The sequence below is a fragment of the Aspergillus caelatus genome, assembly GCF_009193585.1.
Source record: "Aspergillus caelatus strain CBS 763.97 unplaced genomic scaffold BDV27scaffold_177, whole genome shotgun sequence".
Taxonomy (NCBI): Eukaryota; Fungi; Ascomycota; class Eurotiomycetes; order Eurotiales; family Aspergillaceae; genus Aspergillus; species Aspergillus caelatus.
Window position 1 is genome coordinate 61,794 of NW_022475440.1, and position 17,148 is coordinate 78,941.

At 46.4% G+C, this 17,148-nt stretch overlaps 5 protein-coding genes across 5 annotated transcripts; 2 read left to right on the forward strand and 3 right to left on the reverse strand.

The window, feature by feature from the left end:
* Positions 1-399: 399 nt before the first annotated feature.
* BDV27DRAFT_160811 (uncharacterized protein) lies at positions 400-2,291 on the forward strand (the record flags this gene model as incomplete). Its single annotated transcript, XM_032073104.1, has 4 exons — positions 400-711; positions 770-1,087; positions 1,151-1,394; positions 1,450-2,291. 4 exons carry the CDS (start codon positions 400-402, stop codon positions 2,289-2,291), a joined length of 1,716 nt encoding a protein of 571 aa, XP_031924429.1.
* A 2,126-nt stretch (positions 2,292-4,417) lies between these two features.
* BDV27DRAFT_166999 (HAD-like domain-containing protein) lies at positions 4,418-5,218 on the forward strand (the record flags this gene model as incomplete). The annotated part of the gene is made up of 1 exon (XM_032074345.1): positions 4,418-5,218. The coding sequence occupies one exon, from the start codon at positions 4,418-4,420 to the stop codon at positions 5,216-5,218; it is 801 nt and encodes a 266-aa protein (XP_031924430.1).
* A 1,512-nt stretch (positions 5,219-6,730) lies between these two features.
* Positions 6,731-8,412, reverse strand: BDV27DRAFT_147909 (uncharacterized protein; the record flags this gene model as incomplete). The annotated part of the gene is made up of 3 exons (XM_032070829.1): positions 6,731-7,468; positions 7,550-8,187; positions 8,292-8,412. The coding sequence occupies 3 exons, from the start codon at positions 8,410-8,412 to the stop codon at positions 6,731-6,733; spliced, it is 1,497 nt and encodes a 498-aa protein (XP_031924431.1).
* Positions 8,413-10,092: 1,680 nt separating this feature from the next.
* Positions 10,093-11,251, reverse strand: BDV27DRAFT_147910 (zinc-dependent alcohol dehydrogenase family protein; the record flags this gene model as incomplete). Its single annotated transcript, XM_032070830.1, has 3 exons — positions 10,093-10,273; positions 10,333-10,690; positions 10,741-11,251. The coding sequence occupies 3 exons, from the start codon at positions 11,249-11,251 to the stop codon at positions 10,093-10,095; spliced, it is 1,050 nt and encodes a 349-aa protein (XP_031924432.1).
* Positions 11,252-12,550: 1,299 nt separating this feature from the next.
* On the reverse strand, positions 12,551-14,317 carry BDV27DRAFT_167000 (aconitase family protein; the record flags this gene model as incomplete). The annotated part of the gene is made up of 1 exon (XM_032074346.1): positions 12,551-14,317. One exon carries the CDS (start codon positions 14,315-14,317, stop codon positions 12,551-12,553), a length of 1,767 nt encoding a protein of 588 aa, XP_031924433.1.
* Between the last annotated feature and the right edge of the window lie 2,831 nt (positions 14,318-17,148).

Here is a 17,148-nt window from a genome sequence, read left to right on the forward strand (position 1 = left end):
GACGATACTACTCGATCTGTCCAACACCGACTGTACTGTACTTCAATTTCCAAGCTACTCTTCCCACTCAACGCATTATGGAGGCAACAGGTTGATCTTGGGACAGTGGAGTCCATCAAATGTCCAAAACAAAGCATACTCGTAAAGGATAGCCAAATCACGACATGGCTGTGCAAGGTGCAAAGCCAGACAGGTCAGTCGCAACTCGCTTATAGTGATTGTTATGTTCGTGCCTTTGACTTTGGTAGATTGAATGCGATGAGAATCGCCCGGCCTGTAGGAACTGTGTGAAACTTGGCTGCCAGTGTCCCGGGTTTCACCAACAGTTGCGCTGGTCAAAGAAGCATGAGCGGTTCCAGACGACGTTGCACACTGGGACAAGTCATGATCAATCTAAATATGGCTCTGCTCCTCCCACCGGATGCAAAGCGATTCAGCACGATAGCCTGGCGCGTAAATCAACGAATCTCTCAAACACCTCGAGTCCAGCACGCGGCGAAGTCGATCCCTGGGCTGTGGACGCTGATTTCGACTGGCGAACTACGGTTCCACCAATATGGGAAGCCCATAAATCTCAGTTCCAATGCACAACGGAATGGTAGTTTAAACTTGCACTCCACCACCACCGGCAGTGTTTCCAATGTGTCGCACGATCGACTTGCTATGCCAGGTGTAGGGATCTTGAAGACCCCAATCCATCTACCAACCCGGGTTGGTCGAGTACTGGTTTCGCTACATTTGTCCAATGCGCTCCACTTTTGACTCGCAGGTCAATTATAATCGTCAATTAGCTTGGAATGCATGGACCACGTCAGAGGCTGTCTTTTACACTATACAGGTCATGTCCGCCGCCTGCCTTTTGGACACCATGCCTCAGCTCAGAGAGACCTTACCATCACTGAGGGAACAGGCTGCTACAGCCATTGATCAGGGCATATCTCAAGTATTGACTTCTCAGCCACCGATAGTCCCAGCTGATTTGGTCTTCACAGTGTTTGCATTGGGTACCTCGTTGCATTGGACTACCCATGCAGTTCTAGAGCATCCGTGGCTGGAAGCGGCTCGCAACTTACATTCCATTTGGAGAGTACAACTCTCGGCAACAGAGGCCCTGCTACACGCATATTTCTCTCAGGCGTTAACCTACTAGGAAAGGATTCTCAGCTCAGTGGGCCGTGGCTCAATCGCCGCCAAAGTTGATAGACTACGGGGACAATACAAAGCCAGATTTCAAAAAGTGCTGCATGTGCAGGACAATAATTGCGATTCCCTCTGCAACGACACACTACCATACTATGCAGACCAGGCCCTCTTAGGGACCCGACCCAATTCTTGGTGTGGCGTCTCGAACGAGGTGGTCGATGTCTTCGGACAGGTATTGGCTTTCTGTCGCAGTGTGTGCCAGGAGGCAAAGAACATTGATTCCCTAGTCATTCTTATGAGAAGCAGCTGGGCTTGTGACATATTCTTTGCGTGCGATTTGCGGACAGAGTTGCTGGCGATGGATTTCAGCACGCTCATCCTCATGGAAGAGACACAAGGGTTTTCCCGTCCAGACGCGGGACGATAATACGCCCATTTTTCACCTGCTACAAACAGCTGAAGTATACCCCCAAGCCGCACTTTTGCAGTTGCACGTAACGTTTAGTGGTCTTTTCATGATACCTGAAGAAAGGCATGGTGACTTCATTATCACAGATGCACTGCCGAATGACGAAATAGGCGATACCGTCGTGAATGAGCAATCTCGCACAGAGTTCCTGCTTACATTAGCCCTGCAACTTGTAGCAATTCTGGAGCAAATCCCTGCCGATTCCGGTTCTAAATCTATTCATCACATGCTTTACGTTTCCGCAGCCGCGGTCCTGAGATTCGACACATGTGCAGTACCACAAGGTGACCATATGGCTGGAGCACCCCAAGAAGTTGCTAGCCTCTCCTGTGTCCCTGCCTTGGAACCATCTGTCTTACAGATGCAGCAGCCTTTGCGCGATGCTGCGTGGCCGGTGTTGGCCCTGCCCGAAAACCCGTATCAAGGCACCCCAGCGTCGTCATCATGTACCCCAGGTACATTCATTCCGCAATCGGTTTTGGAAGTATCCAAAGCGAGACGCCTTATCTGGGCCCTACTAAGTAGCCTCCAACACATTCTTCCTCATAGAGCAAGTGGGAGTATACTACGGCGTCTTAAGGCCATATGGCTGGAATACAATACTCGGCAACCAGGTTGGCCCAGTGTTAGTTGGTTCAACGTATTAAGAGAAACTGGATCAGAAATGATGCTTTGGTAATAGATATTGGTTACAAGACTAGGGTGGTCTATGGTCCGGATTTTAGTTTGAAGTCTAGCCCCCGGCCTCGACCTAGCAAAAGGCTTCTTTCATCACAGCCTATGAATAGGCGGCCCATTTCCCCGCTGACAGAATGGGTTGGACTCATCCTACAACTGATGTTAAACGCTCGAGGAGGGACTCCCTTTCGAATAACCAGCCTGTACGGGGCTAGTACGTTTCATACTATATCCCTAGTTTTGGTCGGATAATGTTCCTACGCTTCGTTCCGTTTGTGATCAATATAAAAGAATTACACCCCCTAGTAATGAGAGTTTCTCTGCAATTCCGAGCTAGACTTTTCATCTACTGGGTACGTATCAGCATTGGCTGGTAGCTCTTGTAGAACTATCTAAGAATGGGGCTGGCGTCAAAAGGATTTAGGGTGGCTTACAAGTCTACCGGTCCAAGGCAGTTTACTAGGGTTTATAGCCAGTCATGGATAGGGATGGTGCTGCAGTAGCCATTCCAAGGTTCGACGGAACGGTCGCCATAGTTCTGTCGCTACCCTCTTGGTCCATCCTGCACTCATCGAAAGCTTTACCATAAGCAAAGAATCGACAGGAAGATCTTTTCACTCAAAGGCCTTACTGAAACGAAGTTTCTGGCATACTGCAACCTTCAACATGCAACAGTACTTTGTAAGCACAACTGGTCTTCGCGGTCACTATGAACACATTGCGGACGTGGCAGACAATGTAGTAGGTGACGAGCACCATAAGGTCAACTATAACCTTGCTTCTTGAACAGACGACGGCAAGTTCCGATACAATGTCAAGTAGACAGAAGACAAGGATAAGCCAGAGTTATACGGCGCAAAAGAATTGTGAAATGGTGCCCTCCAGGCTACGGGAATCCCATCTCAGATACCCCTGGATGCTAGAGCTACCGCAGAAACCTAACAATTGCTACCATGGACCGACGAGAATAAATTCACCGTGGATGAATGTTTTGGACCTAATGCATGACGAATTAAACATAGGAATATCGAAGTACTCTTAGATATAGATGGTATGGCGATTGTCTCATACAGCCAGCCTTCAATACATTAATGTATGGAAGCTTCAAACAGTAAAGTTCCGAGAAAGTGTATTTCATTCGACTAAAAGCATCTCCAGGAAGGTTTATGTCTACAATACCCACCATAACATATCGCTCAACAGACTATTGTTGTGCTTCTATTTAATGCTGGACAGGTTTTAACAAGCGCAGTATCTGTGTCCTATTCTAGTGCTTATCAATAAATCGTAGTGTATGCACAGGGAGAGTTAGGCCGGAGCGGTTGCTATGTCACAAATGGAGCAGTCACTGCGATGAAGGATAGAAAGCCCACCTAACGTGCCATACGATATAATATAAACGTCATCTAAACACCACAAGCTCGCACAAAGCTCGGACGGTACGAAGATCCGTGATTGTTGAGACCTAAATATCTTTCTGCTCACTGTTCTGCCGTGGTCTTCAATCAATCATGGACTATTCCAGAACTGCGCATGGAAGTAAATGTAGCAATGACTAGGTGGGAACCGGAAGAACGTCTGTCTAAAAGCATACCTTATGTAAAATGCTATTCCTACGACATCTACCTATTCCCCGTCTATGGGTAGCTCATAATGGACACCATCTCCCATGGACAGCCCAGTAGCCTAGGGCGGAGGAAAAGTGTCCAAGACCCGCCAGTGGCGGTGCTGAGGCCTAAGTACTTGATTCGTTGTATTAGACTATTTGCGGCACATTGTCTAATAATTCTGAAAACGCGACATCCGAGGGTCTTGTTCAACACTTTCCACTTGCTGTGTCACATGCAACCCTAAGCAATAAGAACCCGAGGTTGTCGAACGGCGTGGATGCTTAGTGGCGTTAATATTTAAGGAAGCCCAATCTCATTCCGATAGTATAATGTCGCTACTCACACCAGTCCCTGACGGTCAAGTCACCTGTTTTTCCCTCTAAGTTAGCTTTTGTGGCCGTTCAGTTTCTAACGCTGGGTTACTGGAGGAGAACTCTTTCTGATACTTGCAGTTATAATATATAGTTTATCCACCAGCCTCCATTATTTCGTATCTCACAAAGAGACTTCGACGACGATGTCACGGGATAATTTCCCTTCAATGCTATTTTTCGATGTCTTGGGGACAATTGTGGAATGGAGATTTTGTATCGCAGACGAACTCAATGCCACAGCACAAAAGGCTTTGCAAGATCAAGCTCGATGTCTGAGTGCCGATGTGCGAGCACATGTCTCTAGTATGCCCACTTCAAGCTGGCAGGAGATCGCTGAGGAGTGGCATCGCTCATATATGAACTTCGGAGACACTTACGATGCATCTAAGCCCTTTGTCTCAGTAGATGAGTACAACCGCATTTCTTTGGAGAGCATTCTCATCAAATGGCTTCTCCGGGATTTGTTTAACGATGACGATCTCAAAAGCTTAACTCTCGCTTGGCATCGACTCAACTCATACTCTGACAGTGTGCCAGGCCTTTCCTTGCTAAACACTGAGTTTCTGACGTCTACATTATCCAATGGTAATGTAAAGCTCCTCGAAGACCTACAAGAACACAATTCCTTGCCTTTTAAGCACATCACCAGTGCAGAGCATTTCGGTGCGTACAAGCCCTCGCCAGAGGTCTATCATGGTGCTGCTCGCAGGTTTGGCTTCAGGAACTCGCAATGCTGTCTCGTCGCAGCTCATCTTGAGGACTTGTATGCCGCCAAAAAATGTGGGTTCCAGACAATCTATGTCGAGAGAGAGCTGGAAGAGGCCTGGGATAGTACAGCCGTTGCACGAGCCAGGGACGAGGGGATTGTCGATCTTTGGATCGGCGTTGAAGGCTCAGGTCTGATTGAGGTTGCTCGTTACTTTGGAATAGAAAGTGGATGTTGAATGATCACCTGCCGGACACTGAATCCATTAAGCAAATTCAAGGCGCGAACTACATGACACAATAACCAGATACCCAGATACCTCAAATCAGTGAAGTGCATCTGCATTGCTATTTGAATACGTCTGGACAGTTTAAAGGCTCTTGCTACACCTATGAACTGGCGTGTTGTATTAAACGCCTCAAAACGACCTTCCTTCATCCCCATCGTCTTCGACCAAAACACCAGCAAGCCCGTCTATATTGCCAGCCCCCTTCCACTATAAGCCCCATTAGCGCCTATTGCATTGGATCAAAAGACCTTTCCATACCGAAGGGTCATCTGTTCAGCAGTTAATACACCCTGCTTGTCCGTACTCCTCATCCCCAACGGCGTCCAACCATTCCGTCGCTCCGTAGGTAATGGCCTCATGAACCAAAAAGCTTCCTTCCTCCGCTCCATGCCAATGAGTAACTCCTGGAGGACACCAAACAATATCGCCAACTCTCAAATGCTGGGGACTACCCCCTTTATCGCAAACCCATCCCGATCCAGCAATGACACGTAGTAGTTGTCCTCTTGCGTGAGTGTGCCAATGAGTTCGTGCGGAAGTTGTAAACAAAACATCGCCAATCCAGGTGTATCACGCTATTCTGTAGAATGCAACTCGCTTACAGTGGGCCAATGTCACTACGTGATATTATAGATTAGGTACACACTTCATCCATTCAGTTAACGCGAATCCCAACCTAAAGCGTCTTACTTTGATTTGTTTCTTTGGCTAACTGCAAGAACTGCCAGATAATTGAGTATGAGTGTATCAGAACATATGCTTTGATCAGTTACAAGGATTTCTGCCCTTTAGACTTATTCAAATCGATGAATTCCGAGTTTCTTCATGTAATATGTAAAGAAACCCATCCGAACATCCCAAGTGGTTGTACAACGTCTCTGCATTCTCAAGAAGCACGCGATTGTGGAGAACCTACGCAGCTTCTTGGCATTCACATAATCCGTTTCGAGGATAGGAGAATTAAATCGGTGCCATGCAGTGGCTGCTGACATGTGCTATGAGATCGACATAGCCTTGTCTTCTTATGACTACTTCGACAGCATAAAACTATCTCCCAAGCCCAAACCCAAGAATCCACGCTTGGGACCTTAACCGTTCTAATGCCAGTCACTGACACCAGGAAGTTTTGGCAGCTTGATGACGAGACGAAAGGGAGGCAAAAGACAAGAAATACGAAAATGAAAAGGGACACTCAATATGAGAGTACGGTCACCTGTGGCCTAACTGTTGGTCCCTACTGGTCAATTGGGGAGTCGGCAGCGATCTGTACTTTATAGTACTACATCACACAGGCTTGGCAACCTGGCTGAAGAGATAATCTTAATCTGGTGTTCCTGGGGTTTGATTCTAGTTCACGGTGAACGAGTGTACCATATAAGCCTGCTGGCAACCATAATGACCGCTTTATCAGAATGTTAAGAAACAGTCACAACCTTTCGTCTTAATTCTTTTGTCATGATTCTAATCTGCTCTCAAGTATTTAAACTTATGCTGCAGTACGCGCAATTTGCTAAAATAAGGGTCTTTGTCGGCATAAGTCCCTCTCAACCATCTTGGTTTTCCAATCTCAGCCATGTCAAAAGCCCTCCTGGAGTGTAATATCCTTGTATTGCTGAATAATACACACTCCCCGGGCCTCATCTTTCGCTCGTAAAGGCACTCTGGGTGCTGCAATGGACCACTGAACTTCGAAGCAGCCTGGTGCCACCGATCAACCTTGTTCTTCAATGCTGACAGAGCAGGGTCGGCAAGTTGTTCCTGTTGCCTGGGAACCTCATGGATTGAGAACGGTGCTAGAAATGGAGGACGCCAGTTTATTTTGTCCATGCAGTCCACCAGCATAGCCACTGTCCATCCAGATCCCCCATTCCGCATACTAAGTTCATGCCAATCCTTGATGTAATCTTGAATACCAGTGTAAATTGTATGGCCGATGCCAAGGGGACGAAGATCAATGACTGGCTTGGTGGTACGATACATATTGGAATGTGGATGATTATAGTGGTAGTTCACGGGGACTGTCGCAAGGGTGTTGAATGCGTCCACGTCCATGTGAAAGAAGTCCACTGCGGCCTTGAAGGCATCTGCGAATACGCTAGCCCCCCCTGAGGAAGCAGATTGAACACAATGTAGAAGTTGGATGTGTAGTGGTTGCTCGAAGTACAATAGGTCTGTGTGGAAACCTAGATCATTGGACATCTATGCGGCGTTAATCGCGTCTGGAACAGTGCAGACTGCCACGGGCGTTGGCTGAGTTTGAACTATGAAAGGTAGTTAGACAGCCCTACCGTCCCACGTATAGCCATAGAACGTATCCTTCACTGGTCCGATACGGGTTGCGATAGAAGCTAAAGATTCCTCTTTACCAGGAACGTTTGTTACGAAAGCCAGCCCCTCGGCCTCGAGCTGATTAATTATTTGATGAAGCGTTCCATCGTTCTGCATGTAGGTATTGTAGTCGTAGTCTACCAGGTTAGGAGGTTCTTGACCCCACAAAGCTGGAGGCCGAAAAGAGTCCCTTTGCTGCCCAGGAAGGGAGCCGGAGCAGCTGAGTTGTCGTAACGCTGCCATGCTCAACGTTGTTGTGTGCTCTTCAGGAAAGCCGGGTATATCATTCTTCCATCCGATGTTCACCGAATCTGAGGCAGGATCGATCTCTACAGCTTGGGATTGAATACCGGCCGGTATGTCGGCAGTTGAAAACAGCCTCTGTTTGGTCGACTCGTGCACGCACAATGGGCACGAACATGCATCACGTAGGAGGACCGCCAAAAATTCGGCTTTCTTCCCAGCAATCAATATGGGCACTTTGGACGAAGCTTGTTTAGAGGATAATTCCGGCTGGGTCGTTCCTTCTGCTGCAGCTGCATTGTTGATACTCCTCGGGGAGTACGAACGATGGGTAGGTGTGCCGTTTACTGTGCTTGGTTTTCTCAGCAATTGCTTTGACATTACATGTTAGCTTGGTGTTGATCCAAAGAATGCAGAGGCAATCGTGTACACACATTCGTAGCAATCGCACTAAGATCCCTAGCTGTCCAGGGTGACAGATATGGTGTGTTTGACAGCAATCGTTTAAAAGAGAAGCGTACAGGTGCAACGTGGATCGACTTGACGATCGCTAGCTTTCGTGTGATTTGCATTTTGGGATCTTTTTCCGGATAATGATAGATTGATCGATCGAACAGAGGGTTGTTATGATGCTGAGCTACGCTGGACACTATAAATACTAGACAGTACACTGTATTCTGCTATGCGGTATAGATCAACTATCAGATCAGGATGTCTGAGTGCACTAACGCTTTTTTGTATAATTTGTACGATTCCCCGCTCCAGAATCGTTAACCTAGTGCTTTGGGCATTCTTGACAACGATATAGCCATCCAGGGTTTGTGTCATTTGATACAAAGGAGATTATTAATAGGTGTTGTGTTATTATCGTCGTCCAGCAGGCGTTCTAACAAATTGACAGCCGAGATGTCCTTCGTACGGACTTAGATATGTCGGAAGTTTATGGTGACATGTCAAGAGTTAGAAGAAGTCGGGCATAATACTCTGAAATTTTCTGTAGCAGCAGATGTTGTAGACAAATTTTTTTTTCCCTGTTAACCCTCTTGAAGTCTAATAGATTGGATAGATACTGATACAGGGGCAATTTATTAGGTGCATAGCTGGGAGAAAGACTGAAACACAGTGTAGCTGTATTACAACAGCTCAATTGCCAGGTCAGTATTCCGGAAATGCCCTTCGGTGCTTTGTTTCCTCGCACCCAGAGTTTCAATACAGAACTTAAGGAATCAAGCCCTGGTTGCGGTCGTCTTTATAGGCTTGCCAATATCTTATGAAGCCTTTTAGCTCAGCGAAGAGCTTCTCAATTGGATTTAAATCTGGCAAGTATAGAGGTAAATATATAAGCTTAGTCCCTGCTTGTGTGCATAATTGTTCTATTCTCTTAGAGTGGTGAAAGGTGATGTCATCCATAACAAGAACAGATTTTGGCTCTGGGTGTTTTCCATAGTGTTAAAGAAGTTGTTTAATAAAGTCTTGAAAGATAGAGGCGTTAGTTGAGCCTTGTAAGACACGGGACAAGACAACTCCATCTTGAGCATAGGCTAGAAGAATCTGGTACCGTTGATCACAATGGAATTTGGCCACTTGGGAGGGTCTGCTGCCAAGAGGAGACCAGCCGGTTCTTCCAAAGCCTATCCTTTTTATCACATCCAGATTCATCCATATAAACAAGATGATATGAGCAAAAATCAGAAATAAAATAAGAGTATGCATCTTGTAGATCTACATTTTATTCTCTTGCATTCTGCTTTACAGATTCCTTTAACTACTCTATACCCTAGTGCGTGGTGCACCCTACCGTCGTCCCATTTACGCGCCCGCTGATTCGTCCATTCTCGATGTTCCGCGGTGTGTACTCCTGCTCAGATAGTGTATATATTTATTAATTTATATAGCTATATTATTTTTTAATATAGAAGCTCTTTATTTCTATATCTAGTTTCTTTCTTCTCGATTTCTAAGTTGTATTTCTTTTTTATTAATAATAAGATAATCTATTAATATTCTATATAATACGAGTACCATCTTTTATAATATCTATATATTATTTTCTAATAAGTAGAAAATCAGTATATAAAATTATTAATTTTATACTAGGGTATAGGGCTCGCTGCACCCCGCACTAGGGTATAGGCAGCATGATGTGGGGTTCCACGCAAAAGAAACACGATCCATTGTTTAACTTGCAGTTCATTATTCCCTCCTCTATCCGGACCTATCTTGAGTATATTTCATGTTGAGCAGTTGCAAGTCTATTGTCCAAAGTTTAGGATGACCTTCCCGATTTGCTTACCCTGCCAGACGAACTCAATAGCCTCTTCCGACTTTTCAAATGGCCACACCGAGTCAATAATATCTTCAAAAGTCATCTCCGTAGCTGAGATAGCTGCCATGAGATCATCCTGGTCGTGTTTGGAGCCACCGTTGATGCCCCTAGTATAATGGTCAGCTCCCTCCAAGAGTTCCCTACACCTCCATAAGATACTACACACCTGATGTTCACTCTTCGATCGATGACGGTGGAAACAAACTCCTTTAACTGTTCCGGCTTAGGTCCACCAAGGTAGCCCACCTGGCTAACAGTACCGCCACGCCGGGTACATAGCATACTTTGAACTAATGAGCTGCTTCCGCCATTCTCAACAACAAGATCGACACCGATGCCGTTGGTAAGTCTCAAGACCTCTTTGTGCCAATCCGGCTGAGTCCTGTAGTTGATAGTCTGGATCTCAGGCTTGCCAAACTGATCCTTAATCTTGTTCAGCTTCTCATCACTTGAAGAGGTTAGGAAAATCTTAAGACCCGACGCTCGGGCAAGCTTAAGCGCAAATGTTGCAACTCCTCCCGTACCTTGCAGAATATTCAGCAAATACACATATCAGAATAACGAATAAGCTCACCCTGGATCAGAACGGTTTGTCCGATGGAAACGCCCTTGAGCGCGGACCAGGCTGTTGTTCCCGCACAGGGAATGATGCTCGCTTGAACCCAGTCGAGATGTGTGGGTATCTTCGTCACAAGCTTCTCATCGAAAACTAGATGCGTTGCAAGTGTGCCATCTTCGTTTGCTGCGAGCCAGGATCGCCCAGTCGAGCGAGCGCTGACAAATTCCGTGTCGGTGATTGGCGCTACTCGATCTCCAATAGATACCAGCGACACCCTCTCCCCCACAGCAATAATTTCTCCGGCCGCATCATTTCCAGGCACCCCATGGGGTATCACCGGCCAAGGATTGCCACCATTGGCGATATTGGCATCACGGTAATTCAGCGACACAGCGTGGACCTTAATCAAAACCGCGGTTGGGTGGAGAGGTAATGGCAGATCTTCTCTCACAAGTTTCACTTTGGGCGTTCCAGGTGTGTGATCGTCAGTTCTGCGGAAGACCTGGCGGAAAGTAACATGGGCCATCGTTACGGTAAATCTTTCAAGTAGTATGCTGTTTGTATATTTTGCTGTTTCTGCAGTGGATATGATGGTCACTCTTCGACAACCTTCGGCTGGACCACCCTTATTATATATTGACAGCACATCCTCAACCATACCGGAGCTCGTATTCTTTCATCCTTGACACTTAACTTACGGAACCTTAGGAGACAACACGAAGGGACCGGGTTTCTCGGGACGGGTTTCTCGGGACAGGTTCCTCGGGACGGGTTCCTCGGGGCGGGGTACTTCCAGGAGATATATGACGTAATCAAGAGGGCGCGAGCGGTTGGAACTGAACCACTCCAAACACCATAGTAACAGTCACCATAGGCGGCATGTTGGAAGCCTTAAGCCTAAGGCTGAACCACCCCTGCGAATCAGCTGGAGCTCAACTTAACTTCGCCCATCAAACACACTTTTATTACTATATTGAATATAACAACAACATGGCCTAATAAACCCTATATAGTGGCCATTCAGGATCAAACAAAGGTGGAGGATAGTCAGGATTCAATAGAGTTGATTTGTATAGCGTTGGTGTGGTGGTAGAAGCACCCAATGGAGCTGTGTTCCTGGTATGCATACCATTATCCTTCTTTTTACCTTTGATATTGCCTTTATTATTATTGCGTTCGTAAGCATAACGAGCAGAATCCTTGGCAGTATGAGCACCAAATTTCCCTATTTGCTTTTGAGATTTGCGTACAGTAGCGGATCTTTTAGGTGATTGTTTTCCAATGTTATCAATTAATAACCGATATCCTCGGTAAGGCGGACGTACGAACGGCCTACACGTTCAATTTGATAGCGTATATCACCTGGAATACTTTCATAACGAACCAGATTGGCTGATTTATCGCGTGTTCGGTATGTATTATATGCTGATTTAGGAGAGCTGCTTTATCAATTTTTAAAATATCTCATATTTATTCACTAGAGTGTTTGGGATGTGCCGCTTGGCTGTGAATTACCTTACATGAAGGTGTAAGCTAGTAACTTACTCATAATGTTCATGGTACGAAAACTGTGCGCCGCGCATGTCGACTTTCCATATACAGGCCATATACACAGCTGAAAACCTGAACATAATCGATTACTTCACAATTCCAAGACAAGGAACTTCCAAGCAACTGAGCTTTGAATCGAAGCTAATTAGAGGAGCCGTTCAACCTGGAAAGCGAGTACCAAAGGAACTGGGTTACATTGCGAACTACGTTGGTCTGATAAATAGAGTGGGCAAATAGGCAAATCTCAGCTGTAGGTAATATTCACGAGTGACCCCTAGCTAGATCTGGCTTTCAGTAGCCATGAAGGGGGATCTCCAGTAGTCTTCCCAATACACGCAGCATTAACGCACATCTCCAAACTACCAAAAGCAAACTGCCGGCCTGTCAACCCAGGACCATAGTGAATATATTTGCCGGAGTTGGTCATGATCGCCCGAGTATTCTTCGGAATAACAGGTTCCTCAATAGAACACCAGCAGGTGTCTTGCAGGAACTGGACTCCGAAAGCCTCAAGCTCCCCCACGTAGCCCGCTTGCGAGGCAAGGCCGTACTGAGAACGGCCACAGGTGACTATCACAGCTACGTCCTTTTTTTTAATTCGTCCTAGGCACAGTTTCGACAACTCCTTTATCTCATTGTAGGAGAAATGCGGGTTGCCAAACGAGATAAGGTCAATTTCGCGAGGCTCAGAGCCATGGTTGAACTCATCCCAGATAGCGTCCAGCTCCTTCCAGCCAACATCAAGTACTTCAGGGACTATACCCTTGGCGCAAACTGCTTCGAGAGTAGGAGCCTCTGGTGTAAGGCTGACCATATGGAACATAGAAGCGCTGGAGGATGTAGCAAAAGCTGCTGAGAATGCTTTGAAGTTGTCCTTACTCGGCTTCAGATGTTCTAGTCCAGAAATGACCGGAATACGAGTATTTGCGATAGACCCAAGAGCATAACCTAGGATAGGCCAAAATGAATCGTCAGTATCTTCAGGTGGTGTTACTCTTAGCCATATCGACGCAAAGCGATTTTCATCCAAATAGGGTCCTGCCTTCGGTGCGCGCCCAGTCAAGGCTATCAAAACCTCAAACATGTTAGGATTCTTTAGAGTCCTCGCACCCAATACACTGTTTGCATAGATAACAGCATTCGACTCTCCCCAAGCGATTGGATCACCTAGTTTCGGTGCAGTCTCAAGTAAATAGGGTGCACATGTAAATGAAATCTTGCCCCCCATATCGACAAAGGCCTTAGCTAACTCATCGCAGGCTGATCCAAATTCTGTGTTGATTCCAAGTGCCCGCCAGCGCTTTTGATCGACATTTAGTGAGTTGATAGTTGTAGGGACTTGGAATTTGCCACCCCAGTCGCGAAGTCTCTGTGCAAAGGTAACTGAGCCAGGGCCGTACCAAGCACCATCTACATGGGCTTGGCAGATATCTATCAGCTCTTGAGCCCCCATCATACTCGCCATTTTGATAATTATTCTCAATGAGATCGTGGCCGCCTCGCCGCTGGCTCCTCGTAGCATCGCCCGATCGGTTTCGGTAAGTTGAATATTGTAAGAATTAAGGTCAAAAGAAGGCTTCGCAGCTCCAATAGCAGTATTGGCCTCCAGGGGGGTATTCGAAACCAGGTCACCCTGGATATGAACAGTCTTCCCATTCCAGCCCAGAACTTCACGGAAATCTTCTGGGCTCAGTGTAACCACAGCGGCTGTCCTGTCAAACAGTTCTTCAGCAACTATGACCCCCAGCGTGATAATTTCCTCGCGACGCGCAAAAATCAGTCCCTTAGGCCCTAAGCCATTGAGGATCAGCTCCATCATGATGACACTGCCGCCACATGATCCTCTGCCTCCGGGGATTGCCAAGATAGTGTCTTTCAAAAAACACCCGCTCAGAGGGTGAAAACGATCGATAACCTCCCCCGTTCGTGGATCAACACCGCCCCAAAAACTCAACTCAAGATCAGTTGCCAACAACGTGGCCGAGGCGGCACCAGTAACATACGGAGTGCCGCGAAAAGTGCATTGTTCTGATAGAGACATATTTGTCAAGTCAAGTGCGTGTGCCGCACAGTGTAACAAAGCACGAGAAGGTTTAAAAAGGTAATATTGTGTTGAGGCGAAGCAAAGAAGATGTGTGAGGAAGGCGGAACAGGCTATATAGGGGTTTGGAAGAAACCCCCTGGTGGTAGAAACAAGGCGGATACTCGGTGCCGATGTACACAAGATGACATGCTGTGTCGGATTCATCGGGAGAACTGAGTCTACAGCCGCAACTCACGCGGTGGTGTGGGACCAATCAAGTAGTTCTTTATTAATGTTGAAAATACTAATTATTTTTATCCAGTTCAGTTCGCAGTTTGAAACAGTTGGCTCTGTCGGGAGCACCCTGTTCAATAACATAACTCGACCCACACACACAACGGGGGGACGGGGATGTGCCGAGGCCAGGTTAGTTGGAGGGCGACAAATCGGCAGCACCTTCCGCCAAAACTCTTGAATCACTGGCCTTAAGGTACTATATAGAGGTCTTTTCCTAGCTATAGACCACGCAGACGCAGGTTAGCAAATACTTTTTATTATTTGAAGCGTTGGAGCCTGGGCCTTGTAAAGCTGGGTCTATGCCCCCTAGCTCTGCGGGATTTCCGCCGTGGCAGCGGATTTAGAAATGAATGATTCCAACGACGTACTTATCGAACCAGTTTCAGTCTGATCAGCTTTCACGACCTTGAATGTCTAGAGATGGCCACGGAATAGCCTTTAAATGGAATCAAAGAGAGATTTGACCCAGCTTTCCGCAATAAATATGTAGCCGAGAAGCCAAAATTACAGTTTACATCTCGGAAGAAGAAACCGATCACGTCTTGCCCTTGCTTTACCAAGCAAAGCTTCATAACAGACCTGGAGTAAGAGTTACCCGAATAAACAACCCGAACCCCGTCCTTGGACCCCAATCGGTCTTCTAGATTCCATAAAGTTCAGTTCAAGCCAAACACGGAGGTAGGTCGGTAAAGTCAAAACCCCGCACTTAATCTTGTGGATTAAGGCTAATGATCTGCGTTTGAAAGGCTATGGATATGTTCAACCAGCCTTGATTCCGATTTGACGTGGGGCGAAGACCAATTTGTATACTGTGATATGACCGGTCGCTATGAATTCTCTCAACTTATACCCCACCAGCGAGCTATTCTTGGGCACACTGGTAGAAGAACTTGTCGTCTGGTGAGATCAATATGGACTTCTCTCGTCGAAATCAAACATGACGTTGCCGAGAAAAGCGAAAAAGGTGACCTCTCCCCTGGAGACATCAATAAGGGACAGGCATAGGAAGCAGGTGCAGTTCTACACCGCCGACTTCGCCATATCCAGCTCGTGGCATTGGCGGGACAACTGGTACCCCTCTCTTTATTGCTATTGGGAAGCGGCCTGTACAAAGGAGGGCCAGCCAGTTTACTAATCGCCTTCGCTATCGAGTCTCTGATGGTCGGCATGCTGAACAACTGCCTTGCGGAGAGGACAACCTGTATGCCAGTCAGCGGTGGCTTTGTCAGATTGGCTGTCAAGTGGGTCGACGAGGCCTGGGGCTTCATGTCTGGTTAGAACTTTTTCATCTACATAGCGCTCACTGTACCCTTCGAAATTTCTGCGGTCAACTTGCTCCTGGAGTATAGGCGAGATGCCATTCCTGTTGCTGCAGTGGGCATGGTTTGTATCGCGGTATACGCACCCGGCGCGGAAAGTACGTGACAATATATCCGCGCGCCCGCACCTGTATTGCCTATCTTCTTTCTTCAGAAAGTAGTTGGGTTCGACGCGCTAAAAGTTGACATCGACGCGCTAGTCTGCCTCAGGCAGCTTGGACAGGTGGAATATGGCCCGTGCCCCAAACTCCACGTCCATGATACACTTGTATTCTTCTTACCACTTTTTTATTTTCGATACCTTTACCATCGGTCTGTACAAAACATCTTATAAAAGAAAACAGTGCATCAAAGCTAGTTTGAAACTACTTGGTAGGCTATTTATAGTAGTATAACTGCTTGTAAAGTACTTATTAAGTAATAAAGATGAATAGTCTGAATGATTCTATGATTAATTTTACTGACTAGTGTGATAATGTAGTGCATACGATGTAACTATATATATTTATACAGGCTACACAATTCTCACAAAACTACTTGGTAACTACTTTTAAAGTACTTGGAAACTGATTAATAATGAACTAGTCTTCATTTTTTAACTCTAACTCACATAACTCTCGCTCTTTCTTTCTGATTTCAATCTGCTTTGCAAGTAATTCATCCTTGAGTTTCTGGATTTTTAACTCCTCCTCTAGTCTCTGCATCTCAGTACTCTGAGATTGTTCAAATGAATTAGTAGTAGCAACTCTTTGGAGACTGGCCTGAGAAGTACTAGAAAAGTAATATATAAGTACTTTATAAGTAATTTTTAAGTACTTAAATAAGGATCAAATGATCTTTTTGATCAAAAAGCAGATCATCAACCAACTATCTGATTATCAGAACCGGGGGCTCGGAACATCAAAATCAACACTCAATCTAAACACGTCATTTTAACGCGTCAATCGATCGAGAAAGGCCCCCTGAGGCCCCAGGAACCGCTATGGAGGTCCCAAACCCCCATAGTGGTGGTCTACCGAGCGCGTCGAGGTGGGCACCCCTAAACGACGTGCCACCACCATCACCACCATCACCAACACCGATATATCGCGGGGGCCCTAGGGTCTTAGATATGCCTATAAACCTGGAGCAGATAAGCAGCAGCGAATCTAGCAGAGCCCCAAGTAGGGCCAGCTCTAAAAGCAGCAGAACTACACAGAGCGCTCAAAGCAGCCGAAAGCGGGGAGAACGAGA